We start from the raw sequence: 16,563 nt of genomic DNA on the forward strand, positions 1-16,563 counted from the left end.
TTCTAGATTTATTTGGGCTGCATTTAATATGGTTCTACCATTTATTAGAATGAATGAAGTATATTATATATTTAGCTCTTTAAAATTTCATATCTATTAGTATAAGTATATAGACGTATTTTTACACCCAATATATACAATATACAGATGCGCGGCATCTATACATGTTCAATATAACTGTGAAGCCCTTGGCGCGCGGTATCTTGTCTTCTCTCCGTCATAAATCACGTGTGTATTTATGACAAATCACAACATTAACGTATTTTTGTGATTCTTGATACAATACAATGACAATTTATGGAAAAAAATCAATATTTTAGCATACTTTATCATGTTTCTTTTACCAGCCTTTAGCGACTCCGAAGCATTCCTACAACTAAATAACTATATAAACTCGCGCCGATCAAACTATAATGCAAGGAGGTATCGGAACAAGATTTCGCTCCAAAAATTGGCATTAGCTCCAACTCAACAGTTGAGGAGCGGTCGCGTTCAGAGGGATTTCTTCAACTGTTGACTAAACCTTACTCCCCCTGAATCCGCCCATTGAATTGATTGTTTGCTTTCGGAATTCAACTGGAATATAGTAAACAATTATATTTATTGTCAACTTTCTGGCTTATTCTGTGCAATTCGGAAGCTGGCGCGAAAACTCATTGGTATGGTTCTGTGGTTCGTTTGTGTGTGCGCTTAACATACAGCGAGAAGGTGGTCTCTTCTCCTGTTTGGCGCATATAAACTTTGGCATTTAGACTGTTTTGTGAATTAGACTTTAAAATGGCCACTAAAAATCGGGGATTAGCCTGGTGTCTTGCTGAGACACAGCTGCTAATAGATTTGTGGAGTGAAAATAGTACGATAAATGAACAGGATGGTACGTGTCGTAATGCTGCGGTGTACCTAAACATTGCTAAGCAGTTGGAAGACAGTGGATTTCACAGAACAACTGCCCAAATAAGAGACAGGATGAAGAGACTAAAACGAGACTATAGGGAAGTCGTCGATAATAATAACAAACCTGAAGCTGCGGGAAGGAAGACATGCCACTTTTTCTACGAACTTGACAGGATATTCGGGAGAGGAACTTTTTCGAATTCTAACGTAGAGCATGACAAGTAAGCAGTTTTAAACCACTTTTTTTCAAAATTTTTTAACTTCTATTCGGCTTTGACTAAACGCAAATGACTGTGTCACTTCATAATATTCTATTGACCTACTGACAGGTTTTTTAAAAATTGTCTACACAGTTCTGTACGAAGATGAATCATGCGTACAATACACTTCATGACCCTCACTGTTGTGGCAGGCCATGTCAAAAAACATAATTTAAAGTTATTTTAAGAAACAGACCCAACAACTGAATTCTTGCATACTGCCCTTTCGATATACACATACCTGGCTGTATTACCATACCCTTGCTTTTTCTACTTTTTTCATCATCCACTCATTCCTATCTCTGTCTATTATTTTTACTGCAAATAATCCTTGTTTGCTGCCATTTTTACTGTATTGGAGTTTATATTTTCACCACAAACTACCAATAACCTTTCTGCAGGGGTTCACACATATTTTACCCGCTGTAACTGTCCTTTTCCCACCTTTCACAAACACTGTCTAGACGTTCAAACACATACTGGAGTTCAATTATTTTGTTATTCACATTGACTGTGCAATCAATCTTATCGGGCTCCTTAATAATGCTTGTTTGATGCAAACACTTTTCACTTTAGATTTATTTTCCAGCAATTTCCTGTGGGCTCTTACAAAGGAATAATACCTCATATATACCACTTGACTATCAGTGAATGCCTATTAAACTTTGTGTAGCCCCTTCATGTATTTCTCTTGTGCTTGATAAAGTGCATCAATTTGAGCATCCTCTCCCATGAATAAAATGACAACGCATTCCCTAGATTTTGTTGAATGCTACTTTCTGTACTCATATAATCTACTGTTTACTAGAAACTTTCTCTATCATACGAAAATTCTAATAGCTGTTAAATTCTTACCATCTTAGTTGCAATGTCTTCGTAAAAAGGTTACAAGCATTTTATTCCTATGGTTTGGTACTACTTAAGTAAATGTCAGTGTAAGTGTAACAATTCACAGTGACAAGCCCTTTGACAGATGAGTAATTTCATCATTTTACTAAATATACCATCTTGCTTTAATTTTTTCAAATTTACATTTATCTATCTTTGCCACCTCATTTTCAACATCTGATGCATTTGGTTAACATTTATACTCTACACCACTATTGTGCTAATCTTAAAATTACTTCCTCCAGCAGTATCTTACTTGATACATTCATCCCAGACAATCATGCTTTTTCAGTCCTATATTCCACCTTTCATTGTCCTAACTGCTCTTTACTCACTTTTCCCCACATCCAATTTGGAAACTGCACAAAAGTAGCCTCTTCCACATTCATCACCTTTTGTTATACTTATTCCCTTCAGTTTCGCGTAATATACAACAAAATCAACAATAATCTTGGAAGGGCTGCTTATGCTGTGTGTACAAATGGATAGATGTATGCTTTGTAAGTAAATGAATCTACAAATAAATGAGGTGGTTAATTGTTATATTTGCTTTTTGTAGTTCTACCAGTCTACCAGTCAATGTATGCAGTGCTGAGTTGGGAAAGTCCATGGCATCTGATGAGGATGAGGATGCCAGCCATGCTTTGCGTACACAACATAGTACACCAAATGGCCTGGTGTATAGGAGTGAAACTGCACAAAATACACCAGATGTGCAGCCACAAATTTCTAAGAAACGTTTGAAAAAACGGATACAGGCAGAGGAAGTGCTTCATAAAGAACCAGAGATTGTTGAAGATCGAAGTGTCAATACCGATGACATGGTTGGTCTTGAAGTAGAAAAGTTAATGTTGGAGATGGAGAAGCTTCGGGAAGAGACAGGACGTATTCGAGAAGAGAGATCAAAATTGGCTCTGGAAAAAGAGGTAATGGTTTGCTCTGGAAAATGAACTCAAGTCAGATATGCTTGATGATGAAACCAAAACATGTCCTTAAAATAATAGCTGAGCCATATGTTTGTCTACTATGATTGTAGAGGTATGTTATTTTCCTTCAAGATGAATGCATCATACACAAGTAATTGATTAAGGAAGAAAATAAATTATAATGTGTAACTGGAAATCATTTGAAAGTTCTTGTGTGGTTTGGCAACAATCAAAATCGGTCAGCATTTTTCAAATTCTTTTATAGGTATTCTCTCATAAGTTTCTAGTGAATCATAGAGGTCTTTTTTAGAGTCGAATATTGATAATCTCCATCACTGAACATTAAAAATTGTATTAACTTCGTTAATTATATTAATATCACTCTTTACTTTTGAAATCACACCCAAAAAAATTGCAAAATCAGAGTTTAGATTTCATTGTACAGCAGTTAAAGCTGAAAGAAGATAGGCGAATTCATTTAAGGTAGAAGAGACGTAGTAGAATATGGGTTGCATAAATGGATTTTTATGCCTGTGGCTATTGAATGGAGGGTTGATATATTGAATCAAGTTAACCTAAAGGTTCAACTAGGGTTGTGAACCCTATTTACGCATCTGAATACCGCCATCATACAAGCTACACAATATTTTGATGACCAGATCTTACTGGGAAACTGTACATGACACAGGAAAATTCATTAACTCTAGCATAATGATGTGTGTATTTCAAATGCAAAAGGACTCAGTACAACTTAAGCGCTGCGACCAACTATCATATTGATATATTTTGTGATAATTTAATATTTGTAATACATTAGAATCTGATAGTTGAGGAACTTGAAACAATATGTAATGTAATTTTTCTGTTTGGCATCCTACCAATCATCTCAATTTATTCCTGATTGTGGTTTCTGGTTCCATGGTAACATCTATTTCACCCAGCTATTGGTAACTTCAACATAAGGCTCATCATCTTGTGGTCAGTTGAGTTGCTACCAATTACAGTCTGAAATTCGTTGAACATTACTGTGTTTGAGCATGCTTCTGGGGCTGCCAAAACATAAGTATTATAAAAACACAAGTATAAAATGAATAACACGAAAGAATAATATCAGTAGTGAAGGTAGGATAATGACCCAAATATGAGGTAAAGAATATAATTACATAATTAAACGCATAGAAAGAAGTATGCTTCATAATAAAATAAGAAATGGTCCGAGTACAATATCAAAATAGAATTTATGTTTTACCATCTAAGTACTTGTTGAAAAATACTTTTTTGTCTCAGAAATGTTAAAGTTTGCATTTAAAATTATTCATATGATTAACACATACTAAGTTTTCAGGTAATTTAGACTAATTTCTTATGGTCCAATCAAAGTTTCCTTAGTTTGAATGGAGTTTTAGTGTTGCTTACTTCTATCCTGAATCATGACTCATACCTTGATTCTCTTGATTTTGATTTATGAGTTTAAGTGCATTAAATAGTTGCCTTGGGCCATATTGCATGCTGATTTTAATTTCCAGGTAACCGATTTAGTCATTTGTGCTTGAATGCATTGCATTAAAATTTCATTATTGCTCAGCATCAGGCTGTCAGTTTTTATAGATTTCATATCCAAGACAAGTTAGATCTTTTGTTAATAGGTACCTTAAGAGTGAAGTTCCTTTATGACTGAGTGATTGAAAATCAAATAAACCTGTACTCTTGAATATGGAGACATGGTCTTGAAGCTATGCTCTTACTATGTAATGCACTTATAATGTCCTCTTAATTACCACAGTAATCAACCAAGGGTGTAGATTATTTTGCATAAAAATGAGAATGACGTAACCGTGACATTTGTGGCTCCAGAGTGACAATATGCACTAATGAAACTATGAATGGTCTATAATCTCTCTTGATTTATATCTTGATCTGATCATGATTTTGCTCTTCATCAATTACTTTGAATAAATGTAATGTGCTAATTAAATAGAGAATAAAATGGATATTCCTCCATTTGTTATGTTTAAAGGCACTACCTTTCTATGGTGATATGCAACTTGGGCCGACCTATTGGAAGTCGACTGAATCCATCAAAATGGAAAGTCCCTTATGTCCCTGCCTATTTCGTTCTTAATAATCTGAACTCTGCCTTATTGGTTAAAAGGATATGCAGTACTAGATTTGAACTTAAGAATTAGAAAAGAAGAATTGGAGCTTTCTCATGTGCAAATGATAACGCAAAATATTAAACTACCCATTTACTTGAAATGTTTATAGCAATAGTAATCTCATGTGCCTTCACTTTTCTATCATCCGTCCCAAGATCAAGGATATTATCTATGGTTTATGGAGTTGTTATCTCAGCATAGCATTTAGAACATTCAGAAATGCTTGTACTCCTATGGTCTCTTGGGAAATTTTGAAACTACTTTTAAACTATTATTATTGAAGATGCAGATTCACTAATTTGTTTTTCAAGTTTCTCTTTTGCCTCCTGAGGCTGTTTGCTATTCATAAAATAATGCTTAAACAATACAAAATGCTCTTTCATGCAATTTTTGGAAATCACTTAACTTACTTGATTGAAATTAACACTAAACACAAAGTAATGGACTGATCTTGCTGTATGTTACTTCAAGAGATGCTATTACTGCTGGAAATTGCACTGTTTCTTTTTCAAGGGATTAGGTTTTGGAGTTGGCATATCAAAATACTTAGGCTGAGACTAGGCTCCTCACTTCCAATATTATTACTTGTAATTGCTGTATAACAAGTGACTTTATGTGGGGTATTGGTATAATTTTTAATCTCATTGAGGATCTGTTTCTCAGAGCTACCTTGCAAGTCTTATAAAAACAATGTAGATTCAGCAAAAGTATTCCAATCATGTTCTCAATGAAATTTTGATTCAATAACAACATGGATTTTATAAGTGTTGGAAGAGACTTTAAATCTATGAGAAGACTCTGAATGAGCAAAATTAAAAAGATTTACAATTTGACTTAGAGCCTTACGAAAGAGACCACTGATGTGTAGATCCTTGGGTATTATTCCATTATATAATAATATAATATTAGCATGGGATGGATTCATCATTGACCTAACTATTGGAGTCTGATTTGGAAATTTTTTTTAGCATCCACAACCATTATTAATTGCTGTACTTTTCTTGATCTTCTTGTCCACCGCTAGATCCTTGTACTGCAGAAACGACGGCTGCTCAGGGAAGAGCGGGAATGCCGAGAAATGAGAATGAGGCAGTCAAAAATGAGGAGGGTCGATCCGACTACAAACCTCCCTGGGGACCTGGGTGATGTCAATATCCTTGCAGGATCTGCAGCAGGAATAAGTTGGAGGCGAGATGAAGCCAACTGCTTGGCAGAAAGTGAGGCAGCTGAGTATCATGAGACGGATGGTTGGGAGAGGACCAGTGTATCAAGTTCAAGAGGGTTGACTTCTCAAACACTAGCAGTTGATCCTGCAAGTTTCACCAAAGAAATTGGCCTGAGAGGCATGGAAGACGGTGTGAAGGTTGTGGATGTTCAAGGGTCTACTGATGATGTTTTACAGGTCAAACAAAAACATTTGGGTGGACTATCAACTGAGAGCCTGGAGGATGGGAGTCGTATTTCTCCCAATAGCAATGGTGCCCTTTTGATATCTCAAGTTGAGTCGATTGGATGGGATGGAGGATTTTGTGGATTCCTGAATAATTGCCAGAATTGTGGACATGTTACTCCATGCAATCGACCAGTACAGGATAAAAAAGAAGACTGAGTGTCATTTAGTGGGCTTTACTTAACATATTGATCACTAAAAGTTATGGTCTTAGTTAATGTGTGAGCTCACATTATAATAAATGAAATTCATTAAGAATTCCTGGAGAATGACATTTAGGAGCAAATTCCTAGTGTTACTGTTTCACTGGTAATTGAGAGTGTCAAGTTTGCATCAGTTGATATATACACTTACAGTGAAGTGAAGAGAGTAATATGTGACATATGGCAAGAAGCATGGCTTTTGTGCATTTACTTAACACCCAAGACTTCAATACAGAAATATGCATGCACAAATAGGTGGCATAGATAATAAATAGGTATTCGTTTGATGTACATCAAGAACCACACATTACTTTTTCAGATTTTTGTCTCCAGATGTGTTTTCTGAAATGCAGTGCCGGAGTTTATATTTATTATGCCGGATATATTTGCCTGTTTAATGATTGCCAATAATTTTGCATCTGATCAAATATTTATATTTGATGCAACCAATATTTATTTCTTGAACTGAGCCTCACTTTCGGATAAAAAATAAGAAGTATGATCCAGTTTTTTTTTACTTTGAATTTTATTTATTTTTTTTTGTTGCAATTTGGCAAACAAATTATATCAGAAATTTGAATTAAAAGAGCAGTGTGCACTCAGCACCATCAGTGTACATATATTCTTTCATTTCCAGGAATCTCAGCATTTTAATTCCTTGGTATTAATTATTAACCCAAATTATCACTAAGACCGAAATTTAATTTTTCCAAAGGGAAACATTTGATTAAGTCCTGATCTTAAGCACTGCTTTGGAAAATAACATAACAGCCAAACACCGCAAGGAAGTTACCTTTGTTTACTTTGGATGATTCAAGAATTGTCCTGGATACAAAATTGGAATGGTGGAAGTGAGTAAAAAATTTCTAAGAAGTTGAATGATTCTTTCTCATTTTGACTTGATTTTAATGCCAGTTGTTTTTTTATCCTTGTCATTTTCACTTGCAAATTTTCCCCAATGGCCTCATTTGAGGTGTCGAAATATTATTAAATTTGCCACTAGGAACAAGTGGTTTTCATTTGTGGAATCAATCATCATTTTTCTTCAATATCCAGGAATGCATCAACTCAGTTGAGTTTCTTTGTCCATTTTGTGGTCCATTGCCTCTAAAATAAGCTATTGAAAATAATAGCAGGGACAAAAACTCTTGCAATTTTCCTTTAAATAAAAATTTATTATTTTTGACTAGTGTTGATGTACTACATCATTTTTAAGTCAAGAAGCTGGCCTATATTAAATCTTTGTTTAGTGGTAAATTGCAAGAGTGTTCGCCTTTGTTATCGTGGAATGTTTCCAACACATCACTCCAGAATCTGTAATCTATATTAAAAATAAGATTGTTTCTTGGCCAAAAATCTTGATTCTGTTTAGGCATTTTTTCCTGTATTGGCTGATGTTACCCATTCCTTTTCCCTTGATCCCTGTTGTTTGCTTCTGAATACTGACTTCTCTTACCCCCTTGGTCTTGCCCATGGAGCTCCACCATAGACACAAGAAAGATAGCAAAAATCCCAGTTGCCAGCATCTAGGGTGCATGTGATTTTAGGGACAAGGACCATGAATTGCATGTCCATGTATTAAGTTGTAGTATTTCCCCATCTTACTTTCCAGTTCTGCATAACTATCTTGGTATGGTGGAGGTCTGGCTTATAGATGGTTGTGGTTAATTTTTATTCTCTTATTTTTCGTATAAAAAATATCTATTTCATTGGGTGTAATTGCCACTTGTTTTGTACCAGCATGCATATAAATTTGTAAGTTTTTTGGTGAATGTTTCTTCCCTTTTCTCTTCCTCTCCCTTATCCCTTACCCATCTCACCTGGTGCTTTCACTTCCTGCCCCACACCTTATTGGTGGCTCATGGGGTATTCATGTAGGCATAGATGCTTGGCACTTCATACACCCTTTCTATCAACATGGGTAGGAATTTACTTTATAGCAAAGGAAATGTGTCTGTCAGTTTACCGAGTGTACCAAAGAATATTATGAAATTTCTCTTCCTGAGAATTCTGGCGATCTAGCATTCCTTTCACTGAGAGATACATGGTAAAGGCTGCAGGTTTTTCATTTGTCTCATTCTATCTCGATTCTCTTTCCTTTAGAGCTCTTCTGATGATGGCACTGCTGTATTATATTTGAAGGTTCTTAATGGCATTCTACTGGAAGTGATTTGGTGTGCAACATATTTTCCACTCTAAAGTTGAGGTTCTTAATGACCACCACTTTTTGCTTTGGGTGATGATGTAATGGTCCGCGAAGGTAGTGATCAGTGTGGTTTGACAACCTATCAAAGCTGAAAGTTTTCTTAACTATGGTTAGCACATGTTGAAAAAAAAAGTTAAGTCAAAATGATGTGGAATCGTTGCCTTTGGCAGGCTGAAATCATGGACTGGAAGGAGTGTGGGGGACATGGGTCACCTCTTGCAAAATTCCATCTCATGCATAGAAATATATCACGACCAAGAGAAATTTCTCAATATTTTTATTTGTTGTCACTAGCCAAGTACTACACATTATAGGGTAGGATAGAAGGATTGTTGGAAGAACCCCAAATGAGGCAGGAAAGGCAGAGCATTTTAATTTGGGGATGGGACATTGAAGACTGTGATAGAGGGTAAAAATTAAGGCTAGCTGGATAGAGGGAGTGAAAAGATAAGTATTTTGGATGGAATGTAGGGAGGTAGTGAGTATGTGGAGTTGAAGAACAGTTTTATGTAGTGTGGGGTGTCAGAGCGTCTTGTTAAACAGAGCTGGGAAATAAGGTGATGTCCATGCTGTGTCCACCCAAAACCTACTGTAAATGGTTGACTAGTAGTTAATGATAAATGTCATCAATTGCCACCATCTATTATGCAACTCCCTGCCTACCTTGTATCACCCCCAGCACTAACTCTTACTTTGTAGCCATTTTCTTCCTGGGACTCTGTACCCGCCTCCTCCTATTTTTGCATATATGTTCTGTGTCTTGAAAATGCAACTTACTTGATGATGATATTGCAAGTTGAAACATGTATCTTGCTGGTGAAAAAACTTAATGTGAAATTTTATTCAGCTGTAATATCTTTCCGCACTTAATGTTATTGCCTTTATTTGGTAGAAACATTTTAAGAAAAGGGACCATTGCATAATTGGATTGTGCAGGAGGTGAGCAGAGAGAAGCCCAGAATTATGAACGTGGTTACCTGATAGATAATTTGTTTCTGCTATCTAAGATGGATTTAATGGGTAACCTGCTAACTTTAATATATTATTCTTTATCATTGGTTATTCTAATTTAATTATTCCCACAATTCCATAGTCTAATTCTTTAATTGCAATAATCTTGCCTGATTACTTTCATATTACATTTTTAATGACTTACTTATTACATAGTTTTTCATTTTTGACCAACCGTTTGTGCTTCATTTTTTTATTCCTGTGTGGCTCAGTATTATATGCCATTGTAAAAGTAATAGATAAGTGACACACCATCTTTATTTATTTCTCTTTGATCGACTAGTGAACAAATGTTAAAATTACTATATGGACTTTTTTTCACCAATATGCCTAGATGTGTATATGTTTGCTGTTATTTGTTGGTACCTGTGTTTTTCATAGAAAATTATGGCTGTATTAAGGATATTCATGGGAGCCCAAAAAGGTTGTTGTTAAAATTAAATGGCTATTACATGTTAGGTCTGCAGTAATTGAAACACTAATTTATTTTGAAGGCATACATATGGTGATGTAGTTTGTAAAACTAGTTCGGCAAAATTGAGTGTCATTTTAAATTTTATTGTAGCACTGTTAATTATAGTCATGGAAGTATCTAGGTGAAAGTAATAATGATGGTGGTAAAAATTATTGTCTATTTATCTAATGTTTGTGATTGATATATGGTTAATATTTAAACTTTAATCCTACATATTTTTGATGCAAAATTCAGAAATGCAAGAGACCTGTATTTTGAATATCTGCCATCTTGTTTGCCAAGAAAAAGTGATCAATTGAGGCTTTGTAGTTCTTAAGTGATAGTGTTTGCTGAACATACTTGATTCTGAATCACTGCTTGCCTATAGATACTACCAAAAATTCACATTTATATTATTTTCTTTCATCTTGACAATTTGTCAATCTGAAGACTTGGTCCTGACCAGTTCCATTTGGTTCCCAATATGTGTAAACCCTATGATATGTTTTTTTCCTTAAGTGGCTAAAAATTTATACCGGTGCTGCACCGTGGAAACTTCATATTTTATGGAAAATACAATATTTATTTAATTTCAAGTTATGTAATATTTTATTCTCCTGCAAAGTCCCCACAAAATATAATTATCTAATTTGGACTGACAAAACAATGAAACATTTGCTACGGAAAGGAGAAACGTGACTGGTAGAGGACATAAGTTTGGCTGGCAATAAAATTTAGGCTAGGTGTTATGACACTATAGATTTTAGTAATTGGGCTGCATCGCTTTCAGTAAACTTCTTTCAAGCTGGGCAAATTGTTCAGTTCTTTATATGGGTAATACTACCTTGATCAAAAAGTTCCCGGAATAACCACCGTGTGGCGCTCCCATCGTTCCGATTTGAGTTCTGTTTTTTTTGTTAAATTGGTACATCTGTTGTTGATATTCCCTTTAAATCTTAGTGTCATAACTTGACATTTGCAAAAGTTACGTAGCCAAGAGTTTATCTATCTCTGTGTGTGTTGGCGATTTTTTACAATTGCAGAAATGGATTTAAATTTGCAACAACGAACTTGTATTAAATTTTGCGTAAAAAACGGATTTAGTGGCGCACGGACGTTGGAAATGTTGGAAAAGTGTTTCGGCAACGATTCTCTAAAAAAAACGGTCGTTTACCAGTGGCACGAGCGGTTCAGAAGTGGTCGTGAGTCAATCGAAGATGATGAACGCAGTGGCAGACCATCGACATCGAAAGTCGGTGAAAAAATTGATAAAGTAAAAGAAATGTTGGTCAATAACCGCAAATTAACCATCAGAGAAATAGCGGAGGACTTGAACATTGCCTATGGATCCGCCCAAGACATTGTGGTTAATGATTTGGGTTTCCGTCGTGTAGCAGCAAAGTTGGTGCCGAAAGACCTCAATTTCATGCAAAAAAGAGACCGTGTTGACGTCGCAAAAGACATGATTTGCGAGGCTGAATCCGATCCCACATTCATCAAAAGGATCATTACTGGAGACGAGACGTGGGTTTATGAGTACGACACGCAATCCAGACATCAGGCAAGTGAATGGCGTTCACCAAATGAGCCGAGACCAAAAAAACCACGTCGTTTTCAGTCAAAAAAGAAGGCAATGCTGACGGTTTTCGTGGATTACAACGGTGTAGTGCATCATGAATTTTTGCCAGAAGGCCAGACAGTAAACAAAGAGTATTATTTGGGCGTTATGAGACGTTTGCGTGAAGCAATTCGCCGAAAGAGACCAGAAATGTGGGCAGAAAACTCGTGGATTTTGCACCATGATAACGCACCGTCGCACAGTGCTATCATTATTCGTAATTTTTTGACGAAAAATGCAACAAATACCATCCAACAGCCACCGAATTCACCTGATTTGGCTCCCTGTGACTTCTTTCTGTTCAATCGAGTTAAAAAACCATTACGGGGAACGCGTTTTAGCAGCCGAGAGGAAGTAATGGAAAAATCGCAGGAAGCACTGATGGACATACCGAAAACCGAATATAAAAAATGTTTCGAGGATTGGATCAAGCGCTGGCATAAGTGTGTTGCAGTCGATGGGGATTACTTTGAAGGGGACAATATAGATTTAGATGAATAAACTTGTATTTTTAATTTTCTGAATAAATTCCGGGAAATTTTTGATCAAGGTAGTATATTGATAATATTTAAACCAAGTAGATGAAGAAAGAAGCCCATATGTAGTTGAAATAAGATTTTTTTAACTGTAGTTTTATGGAAACTGAACAGTTAATGTCAAAATTGTAAAATTAAACTGCCATAGGTGATAAGTGCAACCAAGTTTAATTGGCAAGCATTATATAAAGCTTATGTGATTTTTCGGGCACCAGATCTTCCTGGGAAATCATAACCGGCATAGGGAAAGGAACAGGCCCCTCTACCCTACTGTGCGAATTTCACATGCCGTCGGGCTTAGTACTGGGTGAACTCTACCATCACCTACCAAACCGACCATCGGGTTGATTACTGTGTTTATGGATTTTTTATATACAGCTTAATTATACTACATGGTCATCATTGTAAACTAGCATTATTTTTGGAATGGACATAATGGGAAAAATAAAAAAATATGTTATATTTGTTTATTTTAAGGGGATCAGGATGGTGTGGTGGCTAACGTACTGGCTTCCCACCCAGAGGATCCGGGTTTGAATCCCGGTGGTGGCAGATATTTTTTGGTGGTATCCCGATCTTTGCTTTGAAGAGGGGACTTTTGAGTGAAGATGCCGGCAGGCTGATGGGACGTTAAACAGCGGACCCCTTGTCACCTTTCGTTTAGAGTAGGGTATTGCCAACACCGGGTTTCTCTCCACCCTTCCTCCTTTCCCATCCATCGCTAATGGTGCAAATGACCTCAGCTGTTGGTCGCCTACCCTAAAACTACTATTACTTGTTATTTTAAAAACCACAGTGTTTAACCTGAAAGTCTGTCTGCTGGTTGATGATATAGATTTAATTTATTTTTTGATGGGAATAACCCTTTTCAAGAAAAACGAAAGGCAAAATAACATAGATTAGTTCCACCATTATAAAAAAATTTACATAGGGGTAGAAATGATGTAGAGATACATGCTCGTTATTGAGCATTAAAATATAATTTAGAATTTAAGAAGAATCTTGATTTGCAATGCATGAAAGACATTTTAAGATCATATACAGGTCAAATAACTCACCAGTCAAGTAAGGGACCATTCATTCCCAATGAGTCCAACTGTCTAAAGAAGAAGCTCACGACTAACGGTATCAAAAGCCTTAGTGAAGTCAGTATATATATGGCATCTGTTTGTGAGGTTTTTTCCATACCTTCCATAAGATACTTTTGAAAAATTGAATCCATCCCTTATTGAATCCATGCTGCTCAGGGATAATGATACTATTAAAAATAGGAGTTAATTTATTTACAACCAATGATTCTAAGATTTTTGCTATCATTGAAAGCTTTGCAATCTGATGATAGTTAGTTACAGTATTTCGGTTACCCTGCTTATCTATTGATGCTATATATGTGGATTTAAATGTTCCAGGAAAAAATAGTGTAGTGAGGAATTTATTCGACCGTATATGCAAAGGATAAAGTAATGGCTCAAGACACAAACTCAGAAGGAGCTTGAGCTTTGAGTTCATCAGGACCACAACCCTTTTGGAGGTCCAGTTGGCATAGTTTAGTTTTGATCTCTGCTACTGAGATTGTTTTAGATGGAATAGAAATAGAGGTGTGAGTATGAACATTGTGCAGAGGACAACTATCATTGTTTACTTTCACATATGAGAAATACTTTGCAAAAAGGTTTGTTATGTCATCGTCTGAACAAGCCTAAAGATTATTAAAAATCATTACATTTGGTTGTCTGTTTGTCTTCCTAATACATGGCTCCAAAAATGTTTTGTATTATTTTGGATAGCTGACTCAAGTTGTGTCATGTATCTGTTATAACAATTCCTTATCGATTTAGCACATCCTGACCTTAACTGAGAAAATTTAGCATATCCAGATTGTAATCCAGTGTGTTTATATAATTTATGCTGTAATTTCTTCCTATCAATTAAATTGTTCAGTTCAAAGCTAAACCACCTAGGAAAACTACTAGTTTTATAAGTTTGGGATCACTTTGCACTAAGCCCAACATTTTTTGAAAGTCACACTTCAAGGTAGGGAGTCCTGTTCCTTTCCCTTTACCACTTATGGCTACCCAGGAAGTTTTGCCCCCCAATAAATCACACAGCTTGGGTGAAGTTGAGGGTGCCCAGGATTCGAACCAGGGCTCTTTGGTCAGTAGTCCAGTGCTCTATCACTGAACTACTCCATCCCCTTCATATGAGAATTAGACGAAAACAGAGGTATGGTATTCAGGAGATCAGAAAGGAGTATCGAATAAGCTACTGAAGCATTAGCAAAAAGGATAGAATTCATCCCAGGAACCTTAAGTAATAATGATGTTTAAAAAATATAAGTGAAAACTTAGCTATCGAGTGCAGTGTTGCATGGTTCTGAAACTTGTTTGTTATGGATGGAAGATAAGAGTTGATTGAAGGATTTTGATTCGTGTTTTCAGAGAGGATGGTGGGAGAAATAAATAGGGAGAAAATAAAAAAATCAATGAGGGGTTTTGGTAGCAATCCAAATAAGGTGGGAAAAGTGGTTGCAGGAGATATGGAGTGGTATTGGGGCATTTAAGATGAAAGGAGTAGAAAGTTTTGGCTAAGTTAATGAGGCGGAGGAGGAGAATAATTGGTTATATTGAATGCCAGAAAGTTAATAGAAAGTATATAGAGCTGAAAAGTGCTTTGTTCTTATGCCAATGGCTTTCCTTTTAAACTTTAATTTAAGGTTTCATATTCCTCAGAAAGCTATGAAAATGTGTAAGTTTTCAGGGGCAATCTATATCTCACCTTGACTAGCAAAATGATAATGATAATAATGGGTTAGCTTCTCCTTATAGACCTTGAAATGCTTTACGTTTTTAGCTGAGGAGAAAATAACACCCTGCTAAGCGAACCGCAGCACATACATAATATCTCCCTTCATTCAGCCCAACATCCCTTATCTTTTTCCCACCCCTACCTTGCATGCTTAACATCCTCCCTATAACAATATATAGCAATCTTCAGCATTCCATGGCAATCTTGTCTATCTCCTTTAAATTTCTCCTAACAATCCTCTCTCCTCCCCCCCCATACCTAGCACTTCCTCATTTGTTTCCCTTTCCTTCCACTTCACCTTCTCCATCCTTCTCCACACCCACATTTCAAAAGCCTCCAATCTACACTCTTGCTCCAATTACAATATTTCCCATCCCATACAAAACCATGCTCCATATCAAAGTTTTCACTTGTCTTTTCTTAAACTCCTCACTTAAAATTGCTGTCATGAAATTCCTCCTCATGAAAGTTTCTTTTCCTTAATCAATTTTTCTTATATTCCTAAGACTGACCATCTTGATTCAATGAACTTCCTAATAACGCAAAATGTCTCACCTGCTCTAGTTTTTTCCCTCCTTTTTTTGATATTTTATGTGCTGTTTTCGGACTAATACTGAATAAATAAAATAAATAAATAAATATTTGACTAAACTTTTCTCTTTCTCGAAAACCGCATAAATTTTGTTTTGATAATACTAATTGTCTCCCCATATCCATTATTATCATCCCGTTTCTAATGCGCTCAGTGGCTGACTGGTTCTGGAACTAAACTTCCACATATCATCCACAAACGTAACCGATTTTATGAATTTTTAACCAACTTTCATTCCTCTCTCTAGTGCTTCCCATGGCATTTTTACTATATTTCCTCTACATATTAGCCTAAAATCAGTGGGTCTTAATGGAAATCCGTCTTACCCCTCCTCCTAACACTGCCCATCCTGACTCTATATCCGCCATATGCATTTGGGCAGTCTGTGACATGTACAGGTGGTGGATATGTCACTTATTCTTCCAATCTACGCCAATCTTCTGTAATACATTAATTAATTCTACTCAGCCTGCTCTATCAAAGGCCTTCTTTAATTCGAAGAAACAAGCAAATACATCCTGATTGTCTCCTATGTTCCCTTATATTAGTGATTTCATTACTTCT

The 16,563-nt window shown here is 36.0% G+C and overlaps 1 protein-coding gene across 1 annotated transcript; it reads left to right on the forward strand.

The window, feature by feature from the left end:
• Nucleotides 1-528: 528 nt before the first annotated feature.
• On the forward strand, nt 529-7,729 carry LOC139691314 (zinc finger and SCAN domain-containing protein 29-like). Its single transcript, XM_071589079.1, has 3 exons — nt 529-1,115; nt 2,602-2,968; nt 6,149-7,729. Exons 1-3 carry the CDS (start codon nt 778-780, stop codon nt 6,731-6,733), a joined length of 1,290 nt encoding a protein of 429 aa, XP_071445180.1. The 5' UTR covers nt 529-777; the 3' UTR covers nt 6,734-7,729.
• The last annotated feature ends 8,834 nt before the right edge of the window (nt 7,730-16,563 follow it).

This window comes from Hetaerina americana, unplaced genomic scaffold (genome assembly GCF_022747635.1).
Source record: "Hetaerina americana unplaced genomic scaffold, ioHetAmer1.1.p SCAF_32, whole genome shotgun sequence".
Taxonomy (NCBI): Eukaryota; Metazoa; Arthropoda; class Insecta; order Odonata; family Calopterygidae; genus Hetaerina; species Hetaerina americana.

What these genes read in the sequence shown, in the direction of transcription:
- LOC139691314 (XM_071589079.1), top strand. Translation starts at nt 778, where the DNA reads ATGGCCACTAAAAATCGGGGATTAGCCTGGTGTCTTGCTGAGACACAG. An exon ending in TCTAACGTAGAGCATGACAA is followed by an intron (nt 1,116 to 2,601) that starts GTAAGCAGTTTT and finishes TGCTTTTTGTAG; the next exon opens with TTCTACCAGTCTACCAGTCA. An exon ending in AATTGGCTCTGGAAAAAGAG is followed by an intron (nt 2,969 to 6,148) that starts GTAATGGTTTGC and finishes GTCCACCGCTAG; the next exon opens with ATCCTTGTACTGCAGAAACG.